At 41.8% G+C, this 13,616-nt stretch overlaps 1 protein-coding gene across 1 annotated transcript in view; it reads left to right on the top strand.

Moving 5' to 3' along the window:
- Positions 1-13,286, top strand: part of LOC139382317 (periostin-like) — a 40,205-nt gene extending 26,919 nt beyond the window's left edge. The window contains exons 10-23 of the mRNA XM_071126232.1: positions 3,082-3,230; positions 3,788-3,924; positions 4,585-4,715; positions 4,976-5,106; positions 7,784-7,886; positions 9,231-9,298; positions 9,529-9,574; positions 9,694-9,726; positions 11,283-11,377; positions 11,495-11,591; positions 11,915-11,977; positions 12,272-12,358; positions 12,565-12,603; positions 12,799-13,286. Of these exons, the coding sequence (XP_070982333.1) occupies positions 3,082-3,230; positions 3,788-3,924; positions 4,585-4,715; positions 4,976-5,106; positions 7,784-7,886; positions 9,231-9,298; positions 9,529-9,574; positions 9,694-9,726; positions 11,283-11,377; positions 11,495-11,591; positions 11,915-11,977; positions 12,272-12,358; positions 12,565-12,603; positions 12,799-12,842 (1,223 nt within the window). The 3' untranslated portion in view covers positions 12,843-13,286. The remainder of the gene's footprint in view (positions 1-3,081; positions 3,231-3,787; positions 3,925-4,584; positions 4,716-4,975; positions 5,107-7,783; positions 7,887-9,230; positions 9,299-9,528; positions 9,575-9,693; positions 9,727-11,282; positions 11,378-11,494; positions 11,592-11,914; positions 11,978-12,271; positions 12,359-12,564; positions 12,604-12,798) is intronic.
- Positions 13,287-13,616: the final 330 nt, after the last annotated feature.

Genomic DNA, 13,616 nt, shown 5'->3' with positions numbered 1-13,616 from the left:
CTCCTCTTCCTCTCTCTAACTGCTCTCTCTCTCCCCCTCGTCCTCTCTCTAGCTCCTCTCTCTTTCCCCCTCTTTCTCTCTCTAGCTCCTCTCTCGGTCCCCCTCCTCCTCTCTATAGCTCCTCTGTCACTACTTTATCACTCCTCTCCTTCTTTCTCTCCTCTCAACAGGTGGGTAATGCACACTGAGCTCCAAACTGTGACATTAGTCTTGCTGTCATGCGGACTCACTAGTGAGAAGTATACTGTACATACTGCATACTGGTCTCCTGGCTGCTGGAATGATTAATAGCTGGAGCTTTATGCCGCGCAAACCCTAAGAATACATAATTACCCCTGCGCACACACATACACACATACACAGCATAGGAACATTCTAGACCTCACAAGGCGTGGGGAGAGATATCTCCTACCTGAATCCAACATTTGTAACGCATGTGTGATAAACTGAACCAAGGTATATTAATCAGTTGTATGATACACTAGCCTGCTGCATGCTGTAGGAAAGGAAAGAGTCCCAGGCTGGAATAGCTGAGTTACGGCTTATAAATTCCTCCACTAAATTGTTCTCTAATTTAGACTCTACATGATTGGCCCATTGTCGACGTACCGTACTGTACAGACCAGAACAGCTCTATTTCTCAGACAGCACTTGTTAAAACGTCCTCTGTTATTAGAGCCATAGTTTCCTCTCTGGAGGAGGTAGCTCTTCTCCCGGCGGTATTACGTACGGGTAATGCAGACTGGAACAGTCACTGTCTGTGTCCCAAATGGCACCCTATTCCGTATATACAGTAGTGCATTACCTTTGACCAGAGCCCTATGGGAATAAGGGAATAAGGTGCAATTTGTGACGCAGACACTGTTACAATGTGGCTGATCAATCTGTCTGTGGGGAAGCTACAGAACCCGGGAGATTTCCTGGAAAATAAGGTTGACGTTTTACAATTGACTAGACCAGCAGACTGCATCATTAACCTATATTATGACTCATAATGACGATAATAATCACAATGGAGCTTTTTTATGGTCTTCGTCCTAGGAAAACCTTTGATCTACATTTTTGCGAAATTTGGGCTAGCTCCTAGAAAACGTATTGTTTACAAACAGATGTATTGTAATCTTTTGAACTGTACACGTCTGAGTTTTGCCCAATACCGCAAGATCCCCTGCATTTGGATGTAGTTTATTGTGTCTTTTTGTTTATCTAAGTATGCTATTAACCATGTAGTATATACTGTACTGTATATACAGTGGGGAGAACAAGTATTTGATACACTGCTGATTTTGCAGGTTTTCCTACTTACAAAGCATGTAGAGATCTGTAATTTTTTTTATCACAGGTACACTTCAACTGTGGGAGACGGAATCTAAAACAAAAATCCAGAAAATCACATTGTATGATTTTTAAGAAAATTAATTTGCATTTTATTGCATGACATAAGTATTTGATACATCAGAAAAGCCGAACTTAATATTTGGTACAGAAACCTTTGTTTGGAATTACAGAGATCATATGTTTCCTGTAGTTCTTGACCAGATTTGCACACACTGCAGCAGGGATTTTGGCCCACTCCTCCATACAGACCTTCTCTAGATCCTTCAGGTTTCGAGGCTGTCGCTGGGCAATACGGACTTTCAGCTCCCTCCAAAGATGTTCTATTGGGTTCAGGTCTGGAGACTGGCTAGGCCACTCCAGGACCTTGAGATGCTTCTTACGGAGCCACTCCTTAGTTGCCCTGGCTGTGTATTTCGGGTCGTTGTCATGCTGGAAGACCCAGCCACGACCCATCTTCAATGCTCTTACTGAGGGAAGGAGGTTGTTGGCCAAGATCTCACGATACATAGCCCCATCTATCCTCCCCTCAATACGGTACAGTCGTCCTGTCCCCTTTGCAGAAAAGCATCCCCAAAGAATGATGTTTCCACCTCCATGCTTCACGGTTGGGATGGTGTTCTTGCGGTTGTACTCATCCTTCTTCTTCCTCCAAACACGGCGAGTGGAGTTTAGAGCAAAAAGCTATATTTTTGTCTCATCAGACCACATGACCTTCTCCCATTCCTCCTCTGGATCATCCAGATGGTCATTGGCAAACTTCAGATGGGCCTGGACATGCGCTGGCTTGACCTTGCATGTGCTGCAGGATTTTTATCCATGACGGCGTAGTGTGTTACTAATGGTTTTCTTTGAGACTGTGGTCCCAGCTCTCTTCAGGTCATTGACCAGATCCTGCCGTGTAGTTCTGGGCTGATCCCTCACCTTCCTCATGATCATTGATGCCCCACGAGGTGAGATCTTGCATGGAGCCCCAGACCGAGGTTGATAGACCGTCATCTTGAACTTCTTCCATTTTATAATAATTTTCACCAAGCTGCTTGCCTATTGTCCTGTAGCCCATCCCAGCCTTGTGCAGGTCTACAATTTGATCCCTGATGTCCTTACACAGCTCTTTGGTCTTGGCCATTGTGGAGAGGTTGGAGTCTGTTTGATTGAGTGGGTGGACAGGTGTCTTTTATACAGGTAACGAGTTCAAACAGGTGCAGTTAATACAGGTAATGAGTGGAGAACAGGAGGGCTTCTTAAAGAAAAACAGGTCTGTGAGAGCCGGAATTCTTACTGGTTGGTAGGTGATCAAATACTTATATCATGCAATAATATGCAAATTAATTACTTAAAAATCATACAATGTGATTTTCTGGATTTTTGTTTTAGATTCCGTCTCTCACAGTTGAAGTTTACCTATGATAACAAATTACAGACCTCTACATGCTTTGTAAGTAGGAAAACCTGCAAAATCGGAAGTGTATCAAATACTTGTTCTCCCCACTGTATATTCCATGTATATCACCCTTCCAGACGAGGTGTCTACACATGTGGGTTTTCTTTAATAGAGAAGTTTACCATGTTTATATTTATCATTTATACCATCCACCCAGTGGAGGTGGAGGTCCTGGGAATAACTTCTATCTCCATTCTTGCAGAATTGGGGCTAGTTTCTGAAAAACGTGTTGTTTACAAACAGATTTAATGTAATCTTTTGACCTCTTACAATGTATCTATATGAAATATCTCATCCACCAGATGAGGTGATGGCCATTGACCAGAACTTTCTGAAGGTGATTCTGGAGAACCACATCCTGAAGGAGAAGATCACTCTGGGACAGCTGTACAACGGACAGCGCCTGGAGACTATCGCTGGGAAGTTCCTCAGAGTCTTCATCTACCGCACAGTGAGTCTCTGTGTGTGTGTGTTTGAGTGTGTGTGCTGGTATGCGTGTGCATACAGTATGTGTGTGTTTGTGAGAGAGAGAGTTTGTGTGAGTATACAAATGTGTGTGTGGGTGTGTGCATGTGTGCGTGTGTGCAAGTCCATCTCTTGTCTCTGAACAGCTGGTCAAACACAATGGCTGTCTGCCATACAACACATATCCTTTTCACTGGGCTATCCATCTACTGGACTGACTAAGAGTCTGTTAATTCAGTAGCTAGTAGACTATTCATTTCCATGTCTTATTAAGGGCTACTTCAGCAGATGTTCCAACTCAAATTTCAGTTTTAAAGATGCTCAAAAAGAAGTTAGCTGTCTAGAGAACCAATTAGCCTAGCTGGCTAACTATCTGGCTAGCTAACTAGTTAGGTGCTTATGTTAGCATACCAAAATGCCCACATAGGTCATAATTTTGCTAAAATTAGGATATTAGGACTAGAGTTACATCATTAGGATAAAAAAAAGTTTTCACTTAAGTGGTTCTTTAACCTGTATACCCTGTGTCCTGTCTGTCTGTAGGCGGTGTGCATAGAGAACTCCTGCCTGGTGCGCGGCAGCAAGGAGGGCAGTAACGGAGCCCTCCACCTGATGAAGACTCTGATGAAACCAGCTGAGGCCACCATGTTCCAGATCCTCACTGACAACGGAGGATTCAAGTAAGCTGCTTGTGGACTTATAGGCTGTGTGTGCTTTAGCCTGGTCCTACATCTGTATGAGCTTCAGCCAATGAAATAGTCAGATAAGTTAGCTCAAGCTCATACAGATCTGAGATCAGACTAGTTGAAGGATCAAGGGGCAGATGAAGATTGTTCCGATTTTGTGGCCAACTCATGAATATATTGTATATTATACAGTGTTGGATTTGGAGTACAATCCTGTCTCACCCCCTACTCCTGCTTGAGAAAGGATGTTCTTCAGCCAACCCAATAGCCAGAGAGTCAGAGAGTTCACTAATCAGACAGAGTTCAATCAAATTTATACAGACCTGGGAGCAGGCTGGGAAATGTACAAAGAGTTTATACAGACCAGTGGGCCAACTTCTTTCCAAATCATGTACACCTCTTGCGAGTGATCTTTTCATCTAAATAATACCAAGGATCTCATCACTGAAGAGGATCCTTTTCTATAGCTCAATCGGTTCGTACGGGCGGTCACATGTGTTGGTAAGGTAGAGAACCCTGGTTAAAGCCCAGTCAGAGACAAGTTCAGGAACGAGTTCTATATGCTAAGCTATCACACTGGCACCAGTTATATCTACCCTCAGTGGTTGTCATGAGAGCCAGGTAACTGTTTCCTTCATCATGTTTTGGTTGTAGGATCTTCCTGTCACTGATGGAGATGGCTGGTCTGACTGACCTGCTCAAACAGGAAGGAGAATACACTCTGTTCGCTCCCAGTGATGAGGCCTTCGCTGGTGTCAGCGACAGTGACATGGCTCTGCTCAGAGGTTGGTTCATCTCTCAGACTCTCCCTCTCTCTCCGTCCCTGTTAGTCTGTCTCAGTCTCTCAAACAAATATCAGAGCCAGAGGTTTTTCTTGTCAGGCCACATCGTGCTGGTCAGGAAAAACTGCTGACCTTAAACATAGCTACCATAGCTACAAGCTATGTCAAAGGAACATCCATAAGTCTTAGAGTTAGTAGATGTATGTACGATATGTACTATGGATCCATCGTCTTCCATCTAAAACCCTGTCTGTTCTGGCCAGGTAATATGAATGCCCTGCGTACGATCCTGCTCTACCACTTCAGTAACGGAGTGTTCATCGGCGGAGGTTTGGAGACTGGGGTGACCAACCTCCTCAAGTCTCTGCAGGGAAACAACCTCCGAGTGCTGCATGTGAGTCCAAACCTCTCAACACTCAACAGGGCTGTAAATATAAGACATCATGGCATCATGGCTGCAACAAAATCAATCCTGAAGAGATTATACAATGTTTTTTACAGTGAATCAAGAGACTCTCATCCTGATCCACTCCGTATTACTAACAACCGCAATCCTTTGTCATTGACAATGTCAACAAACGTTTAAACTAGGAGTTATGGCTAAATTTGACTTCTTGGAACACATATATAACACTTAAACATGTTTTGGAAAAGAGAACGTCTAAAATAACATTCATTTGATGAATAAGAAACCAGAATCGCATTTGTTGGATGAACTTCCCCAGAGACAACTTCCCCAACATAATTCAGCATTCTGACAAGACTTAGGATTTTGCAAAGGTATTTACTATTTTCATTTTGGGTTAATTTTATTCTTAGCTTTTAAGTTGTGTTACAGCAGTGTCCTTAGGGTCATATTCTAAGACGATAAAAACATTTAAATAAATAAAATAAAGCAGAAAGCCATGTGAGGTCTCTGGATGTTTGTTGTGCAGAATATTCATGATTTAGTTTAGATGACATTTTACCCAAAAACAGACAGTTGCATTCCACTGCTACCAATGACTTTACAGAAGTTAAGCTATACTAAAGCTACCCTTAAAAAATATAGTTTACTGATGCAAACTACTCTGTGATAAATTATCATATGGAAATCTGAAATGTCATAGACTACAAATTGCAAGAACACATTACTTTGACCTTATGTTAACAGCATGTTTAAGTTAGCCCATTAAACACAAAAACAACGCTTAAAGCAAGAATTAGTCATGTCTAATGCCAAAAAATTAAGTAAATTCTTGCCTACTTCACCCATATTTTATTTTTGCCAAAAAAGTAATGTGTTAGTAGTTATAGTAGTTACCTACACCGCTACATGGTGGGAAAGTAATTGACTACTGAAAACACTACGTAGATTTTAATTTAGTTTAACTACCACCAAAATGTTCGCTGCAAAATGTAGTTAGTTACATGTAGTTCACTACTCCCCAACACTGAATGTTGCAAATGTTCTGTAGTTCTGTAGCTTAACTACATTCAGAAAGTATTCAGAACCTTTCACTTTTTCAACATTTTCTTACGTTAAAGCCTTATTCTAAAATGTATTAAATTGTTTTATTTCCACACCAGTCCACCAACAATACCCCCAATTTATATTTTAAAAAAATAGTCACATTTACATAAGTATTCAGACCCTTTACTCAGTACTTTTTGAAGCACCTTTGGCGCCGATTACAGCCTCGATCCTCTCAAGCTCTGTCAGGTTGGATGGGGGGCATCGCTGCACAGCTATTTTCAGGTCTCTGCAGAGATGTTCGATCGGGTTCAAGTCCGGGCTATGGCTGGGCCACTCAAGGACATTCAGAGACTTGTCCCAAAGCCTCTCCTGCATTGTCTTGGCTGTGTGCTTAGGGTTGTTGTCCTGTTGGAAGGTGAACCTTCGCCCCAGTCTGATTTCCTGAGTGCTCTGGAGTAGGCTTTCATCAAGGATCTCTCTGTACTTTGCTCCGTTCATCTTTCCCTCGATCCTGACTAGTCTCCCAGTCCCTGCCGCTGAAAAACATCCCCACCGCATGATGCTGCCACCACCATGCTTCACCTTAGGGGTGGTATTGGCCAGGTGATGAGCGGTGTCTGATTTGCTCCAGACGTGACGCTTGGCATTCAGGCCAAAGAGTTCAATCTTGTTTTCATCAGACCAGAGAATCTTGTTTCTCATCGTCTGAGAGTCCTTTAGGTGCTTTTTGGCAAACTCCAAGCGGGCTGTCATATGCCTTTTACTGATGAGTGGCTTCTGTCTGGTCACTCTACCATAAAGGCCTGATTGGTGGAGTGCTGCAGTGCTGGTTCTGGAAGGTTCTTCCATCTCCACAGAACCTCTGGAGCTCTGTCAGAGTGACCATCAGATTCTTGGTCACCTTCCTGACCAAGGCCCTTCTCCCCCTGTTGCTCAGTTTGGCCGGGCGGCCAGCTCTAGGAAGAGTCTTAGTGGTTCCAAACTTCTTCCATTTAATGCTGGAGGCCACTGTGTTCTTGGGGACCTTCAATGCTGCAGTTTTTTCTACCCTTCCCCAGATCTGTGCCTCGACACCATCCTGTCTTGAAGCTCTACGGACAATTGCTTCAACTTCATGGCTTGGTTTTTGCTCTGACATGCGTTGTCAACTGTGGGACCTTATATAGACAGATGTGTGCCTTTTTAAATCATATCCAATCAATTGAATTTACACAGGTGGACTCCAATCAAGTTATAGAAACATCTCAAGAATGGTCAATGGAAACAGGATGCACCTGAACTCAATTTAGAGTCTCATAGCAAAGGGTCTGGATACTTATGTAAATAAGGTATTTCTGTTTTCTTTTTTAATACATTTGCAAAAACTTCTAAAAACCTGTTTTTGCTCTGTCATTATGGGGTATTTTGTGTAGATTGATGAGGAACAAAATGTCTTTAATCCGTTTTAGAAAAAGGCTGTAACGTAACAAAATGTGGAAAAAGTAAATGCCAACCTAATTGAGAGACATATGGCACATTACCAGCTGGCACCCATAACTCATCTCATTGTGGCTGTCTTATCTGTAATCATCCCATCAGTGTTTGTATCTTAATCCCCTCTACTCCTCTCCTCCAGGCTAACAACACAATTAGAGTGAACACTATTGAGGTCCCTGAAAATGATATCATGGCCACTAACGGAGTCATTCACTTTGTCAAAACCCTCCTCTACCCCGGAGGTAAGACTGACTCAAACCTCTCTGACTGCCAGCTCCTCTGTTGGAGAAACAAATTATACCCTGATTAAATTGTCATGTGTTGAAAGACGCACTGTGCAGGGAATCATTTCTTGATATATTATATATTTAGCAGTGCTAAATGGTTCAGTACGTCTAACACCCTGTGTTGTGCTGTATGTACACTAATGTAAAGTGTTACCAGTACGTCTAACACCCTGTGTTGTGCTGTATGTACGCTAATGTAAAGTGTTACCAGTACGTCTAACACCCTGTGTTGTGCTGTATGTACGCTAATGTAAAGTGTTACCAGTACGTCTAACTCCCTGTGTTGTGCTGTATGTACACTAATGTAAAGTGTTACCAGTACGTCTAACACCCTGTGTTGTGCTGTATATACTCTAACGTAAAGTGTTACCAGTACGTCTAACACCCTGTGTTGTGCTGTATGTACACTAATGTAAAGTGTTACCAGTACGTCTAACTCCCTGTGTTGTGCTGTATGTACGCTAATGTAAAGTGTTACCAGTACGTCTAACACCCTGTGTTGTGCTGTATGTACGCTAATGTAAAGTGTTACCAGTACGTCTAACTCCCTGTGTTGTGCTGTATGTACGCTAATGTAAAGTGTTACCAGTACGTCTAACTCCCTGTGTTGTGCTGTATGTACGCTAATGTAAAGTGTTAACAGTACGTCTAACTCCCTGTGTTGTGCTGTATGTACACTAATGTAAAGTGTTAACAGTACGTCTAACACCCTGTGTTGTGCTGTATGTACACTAACGTAAAGTGTTACAGGTACGTCTAACTCCCTGTGTTGAGCTGTATATACTCTAACGTAAAGTGTTACCAGTATGTAGAGGTAACTGCCAAAATAAAGGAAACGCCAACGCCAAAGTGTAGGGTGTTAGGCCACCATGAGCCCAAACATGGTTTTATGCCATGTAAACCATACCATATGGTTTACATTGTTTTCATGCTCATCAAATAATTCAGTGATCACTTGTGCCCTGTGGATGGGGGCATTGTCATCCTATCGGGGCAAAGCCATGGTAGCAAAAAATATTGGCCAAAATAATGGCCTGCCCAACATTTTGGGCATGATGGTATGTTAATTGCTTAATTAACTCAGGAACCACACCTGCGTGTAACCACCTTCTTTAAATATATCTTGTATCCCTCATTTCCTCAAGTGTTTCCATTACTTTGGCAGTAACCTTTATGTACCCTAGTATGAAGTGTTACCAGTATGTTTAACACCCTGTACTGTGCCGTACTGTACAGTATTGTACCCTAGTATAAAGTGTTACCAGTATGTCTAACACCCTGTACTGTATTGTCCTGTAGAGCTGCCTGCTGGAAACTCTGACCTTCTGGGGCTGCTGAGAAGACTCATCAAGTACATGGAGATCAAGGTACTGTACCAGGCCACACCCACATAAAGGAATTAGGGAGAACCCTGAGATAGCAAGATGAAATTAATGTCTAAGTGTTTGTTACAAAATTACCTTAAGATGACAAGACACTATGTAAAGCCTTGAACAAATACAGTACCTACCACATTGGAGTTGAGCAGAACGATGTGTACACAAACCTACAGTAATATGGTTAACAGCCTCTAATCCTTCTTTCTATTCATTCACAGTTTGTGTCAGGATACAGATATAAGGAAATCCCTCTCACATTCATGAGTGAGTACAACTGTATCAGTCCAAGTCTTAGATGTCTGCTGTACCTTTTTGCGATGCAACTATTTGTAACTTTGCTGTTGTCCTGTGATTAACTGCTGTGTGTTTTCGGTTTCCTTCAGAGAGGACGATCGTCACACGCGTCATTGAGTCAGGTAAGTTACAGTTAAAGGATCGAAACAATGAGGGCATCCCAGGTGGCGCAGTGGTCTAGGGCACTGCATCGCAGTGCTAGCTGTGCCACCAGAGACTCTGAGTTCGCGCCCAGATTCTGTCGCAACCAGGAGGTCTGTGGGGCGATGCACAATTGGCCATACGTCGTCCGGGTTAGGGAGGGTTTGGCCGGTAGGAATATCCCTATCGGGATGGATGGCTTCCGGGTTGGATCTGCATTGTGTTAAGAAGCAGTGCGGCTTGGTTGGGTTGTGTTTCGGAAGACGCATGGCTTTCGACCTTTGTCTCTCCTGAGCCCGTATGGGAGTTGTAGAGGTGAGACCAGATAGTAATTACTAACAATTGGGGAGAAAAGGGGGTAAAAAAAAATGAAAATGAAAGAAAAAAAAGGATTGAAACAATGTCCTTCATACATAAATCTTAGCATTGTGTAGTGCACTGAGTGTGCAAAACATTAGGAACACCCATCCCAATATTGAGTTGAACCCCTCTTTCCCTCAGAACAGCCTCAATTCATCAGTGCATGAACTCTAAAAGGTGTCAAAATCATTCAACAGGGACGCTGGCCCATGGTGACTCCCACAGTTATATCAATTTGGCTGGATGTCTTTTGGGTGGTGGACCATTTTTGATACACATGGGAAACTGTTGAGTGTGAAAAACCCAGTGCGTTGCAGTTCTTGACACACTCAAATTGGTGGCTGTCTCCCCCCCTTCAGCTACACTGATTGAAGTGGATTTAACACATGACATCAATAAGGGATCATAGGTTTCACCTGAATTCACCTGATTCGTCTATGTCATGGAAAGAGCAGGTGTTCCTAATGTTTTGTACACTCAGTGTACATTCATTTTACATGATATATCATGAGTAGTCTTGGAAAGACTTGAAGATATTGTGCTACAAGAGTTGATAGACTAGTTGGCACAGTTCAGATAAGGAGGATCTCTGTCTTCCATGAGATTCGTGACCCACGTTCAAGAGGAAAAACCATTGTGGTTGTTCAGATAATTACAGTACAGACAGCAACAAGAGAAGACTTGCCATAGCAGCAGACACCTGGAAAGGTTTTATCTGTTCTGGATAAAATTACCGTTCTTTATTGGGATTTGACTTTTAAGGTTAATTCTTGATGTGAAAGAGAAATATGCACAGAAGTTCAAGTTACTGTTTATGCAATTATCTCCAGTCAAGATTCTGAGGGGAAAACTAATGTCTTGGAGAGAGCCTTTACTCTGAACGTATCTGCAAAGCACATATCCACGTGTCCTTTGATTATGCAATATATTCCTGTCATATGAATTATTTTAAAGCCAATGAAGGTTGGGCTTCAGTCTAATTCGATACAGACAATATTTTAATCAAGGAGTAGAGGAACCAATGACACACTACATGTCTGTGGTTCATGGAGTTTTTAAGTTCATTCGGACCTTCAGATCTTACTAGTTTGCCGTTTAAACATCATGTTCTTCAATGATGCTTTTGATGTTATTTATTTCAGTTGTTAAACTTGTTTTCCTCTCTCTCTTTCTAAAGCGCCTGATGTGACCCACGTGACTAGGGTTATCGAAAGGGAACCTACTATCACCAAGGTGACCAGGGTGATTGAGGGACAGCCTACCATCACCAAGGTAACACCAATGTAACAAACCATGTTTCAACCATTGTATCCACCCATGTAACCACCAAATCACATTGAGCATCGGGAAAAGTGTTATATGAATCTAATACATGATTATGATTATTAGGTGACTAGAGTCATTGAAGGCGAGCCAAAGTTCACCAAGGTCACTAGAGTCATCGAGGGAGAGCCCAAGGTCACCAAAGTTACCAGAGTGGTCTCAGGTACGTACCTCACAGACACACAGGTCTTTCTTGACTCCTGTCCATGAGGTCTGAAGAACTCTGGGTACATATTAACATGTAGTAAAATTAACCTGTTTTGGTCTATAGTTGCTATACGGTGTATTGATGCACTATATGAAACAAAGAAGTGAATGTTTGGGTTGCTGAGGTGAGACACAGGTCTACAGATGTTAATGTGTTGTACTGAATTCCCTTGGCTCTACGTCACCCCTGGATCATGACTCTTACATCTGCCACTCTGTGAAAACAGTATGTTTCTATGTGAAGACTGATGTCATGTTTCAATATGTTGTCATCCACAGGTCCTCAGTACTCGGCCAGCAGCAGTGGCTCCAGCAGTGGTATCTCCAACATTGAGCTGGAAGGTCAGTAACATCACCCCTTTGGTTGTAGATAGATAACTTAATATAGAGGAAATAATGCAATGTTAAATTGAAAATCACATATATGCATGTCACTGGGTAGACATGTGACAGGTTCTGTTAGAATCTGGGTTGAGTGACAAACAAGATTCAATCTAACTGTTACATTTCCATCCTGTGATATTTGGCATAGTCGGCAGAATTAGTCAATTGTCCAACATAATTGCTTGTTTCGTTAGAATATATAATAGTCCCATCTGTGACATATACAGTAACATCCCTGTCTCCGTCCTGTAGGTGCTGACTTCTCCCGTATCACCACCATCGAGGGAAACCCCTCAATGATTGACATGGACTCTGAAAAAATCACCAAGTTCATCCAAGGTAAGAGACACATCTAAACTCTACTCATCCCCACTGGGTTCTGTAAGGATCTGACGTGATTAAGATATGGTTTCTGTTATGACTGGAGTTTGGATTCTGTAGGGTTCTATAATGACTATGGTTTAGGTTCTGTAAGATTCTGTAGTGACCAACATTTGGGTTCTATAAGGTTCTATAATGACTGAGGTTTAAATTTGTCTTCACAGAGGGAAACCCGAGACGAGTAACTGGCAGGAAAATTCCAGGTAAAACATGATTCCTTGATAACATAACATACTGTTTGACCGTGTTGGGGGATTCAAATGATGGGTAATGTCATCCTATGAGGATCTTTAATTGCGACCATTGAAAGAGAATGACCACCTATCATTGAACATTGACTTGAACTTTATTTCTATTATTTGAGTGTATGATGATCTTTCTGTTGTCTCTATCCCTAGCTGGTGCCAGGAGGAGAGTCAGACCAGAGGAACAAAGAGCATAAACATGGACAGACCAGGTGACTAAAGATGCACCAGCAACCAGAGAGGAACAACAGAGATAATGTCAATGAATGGTCTCCCATAAAAGCTCTACACTCCAAATGATGCGTGTGTAGACATACAGAACTTGAACTTAGTGAGACCAGTAAAGCCATTTGCTAAACAAAACAAAAATCATTGATGCATGTATCTAAAGATAACTAAAAGCCATCAAGATATGTAAATAGCGTACGCATATTTGTGGGTTTTCGGTGTATATTAGAGATGAAAGATTAGAAGCTAGCCAGGGGTAGCAAAATAATCTTTGAAACCAATCTATTGGAAGCCTTGACCATTGGTTGAGGTGATACAACAGGATTTTTAGGAAGATTTTGTAATTTACCTCTGCATGATATCGAGTTTGTGGTGCTCACATAAAAATAAAAATAATAAAAAATAAAATGTGATTGCTGTTTTCTGACAGTGACTTCATTTCTGCAAATGTTTATATTTTTCTACCAGATGTAATTTCAGCTCTGATCTGAGTTTCACAGTAGTGTGTTTGCTCTCTCTTTCTGCCTTTCTGTCTGACTGTCTACCTAGCTAACCATAAAGATATTGAGTTTGTCTTTGCTTTTAGAAGTTTCAAATGTGCAACACTCTGACAAACCTAACTTTTCACATATTCACATATTCATATTTTTACTGCAGTTTTCAAACCTTTTTCAATAAAGTATATTCTTGGAAATGAAGTGCATAATTCTCCAGGAGAAAAACTTTATTTGAAAAACTTGTTA

The sequence above is a fragment of the Oncorhynchus clarkii genome, chromosome 24 (genome assembly GCF_045791955.1).
Source record: "Oncorhynchus clarkii lewisi isolate Uvic-CL-2024 chromosome 24, UVic_Ocla_1.0, whole genome shotgun sequence".
NCBI classification, from domain to species: Eukaryota; Metazoa; Chordata; class Actinopteri; order Salmoniformes; family Salmonidae; genus Oncorhynchus; species Oncorhynchus clarkii.
Note: the sequence above shows the minus strand (reverse complement) of the source record. Positions and strands in the feature narration are given on the sequence as shown.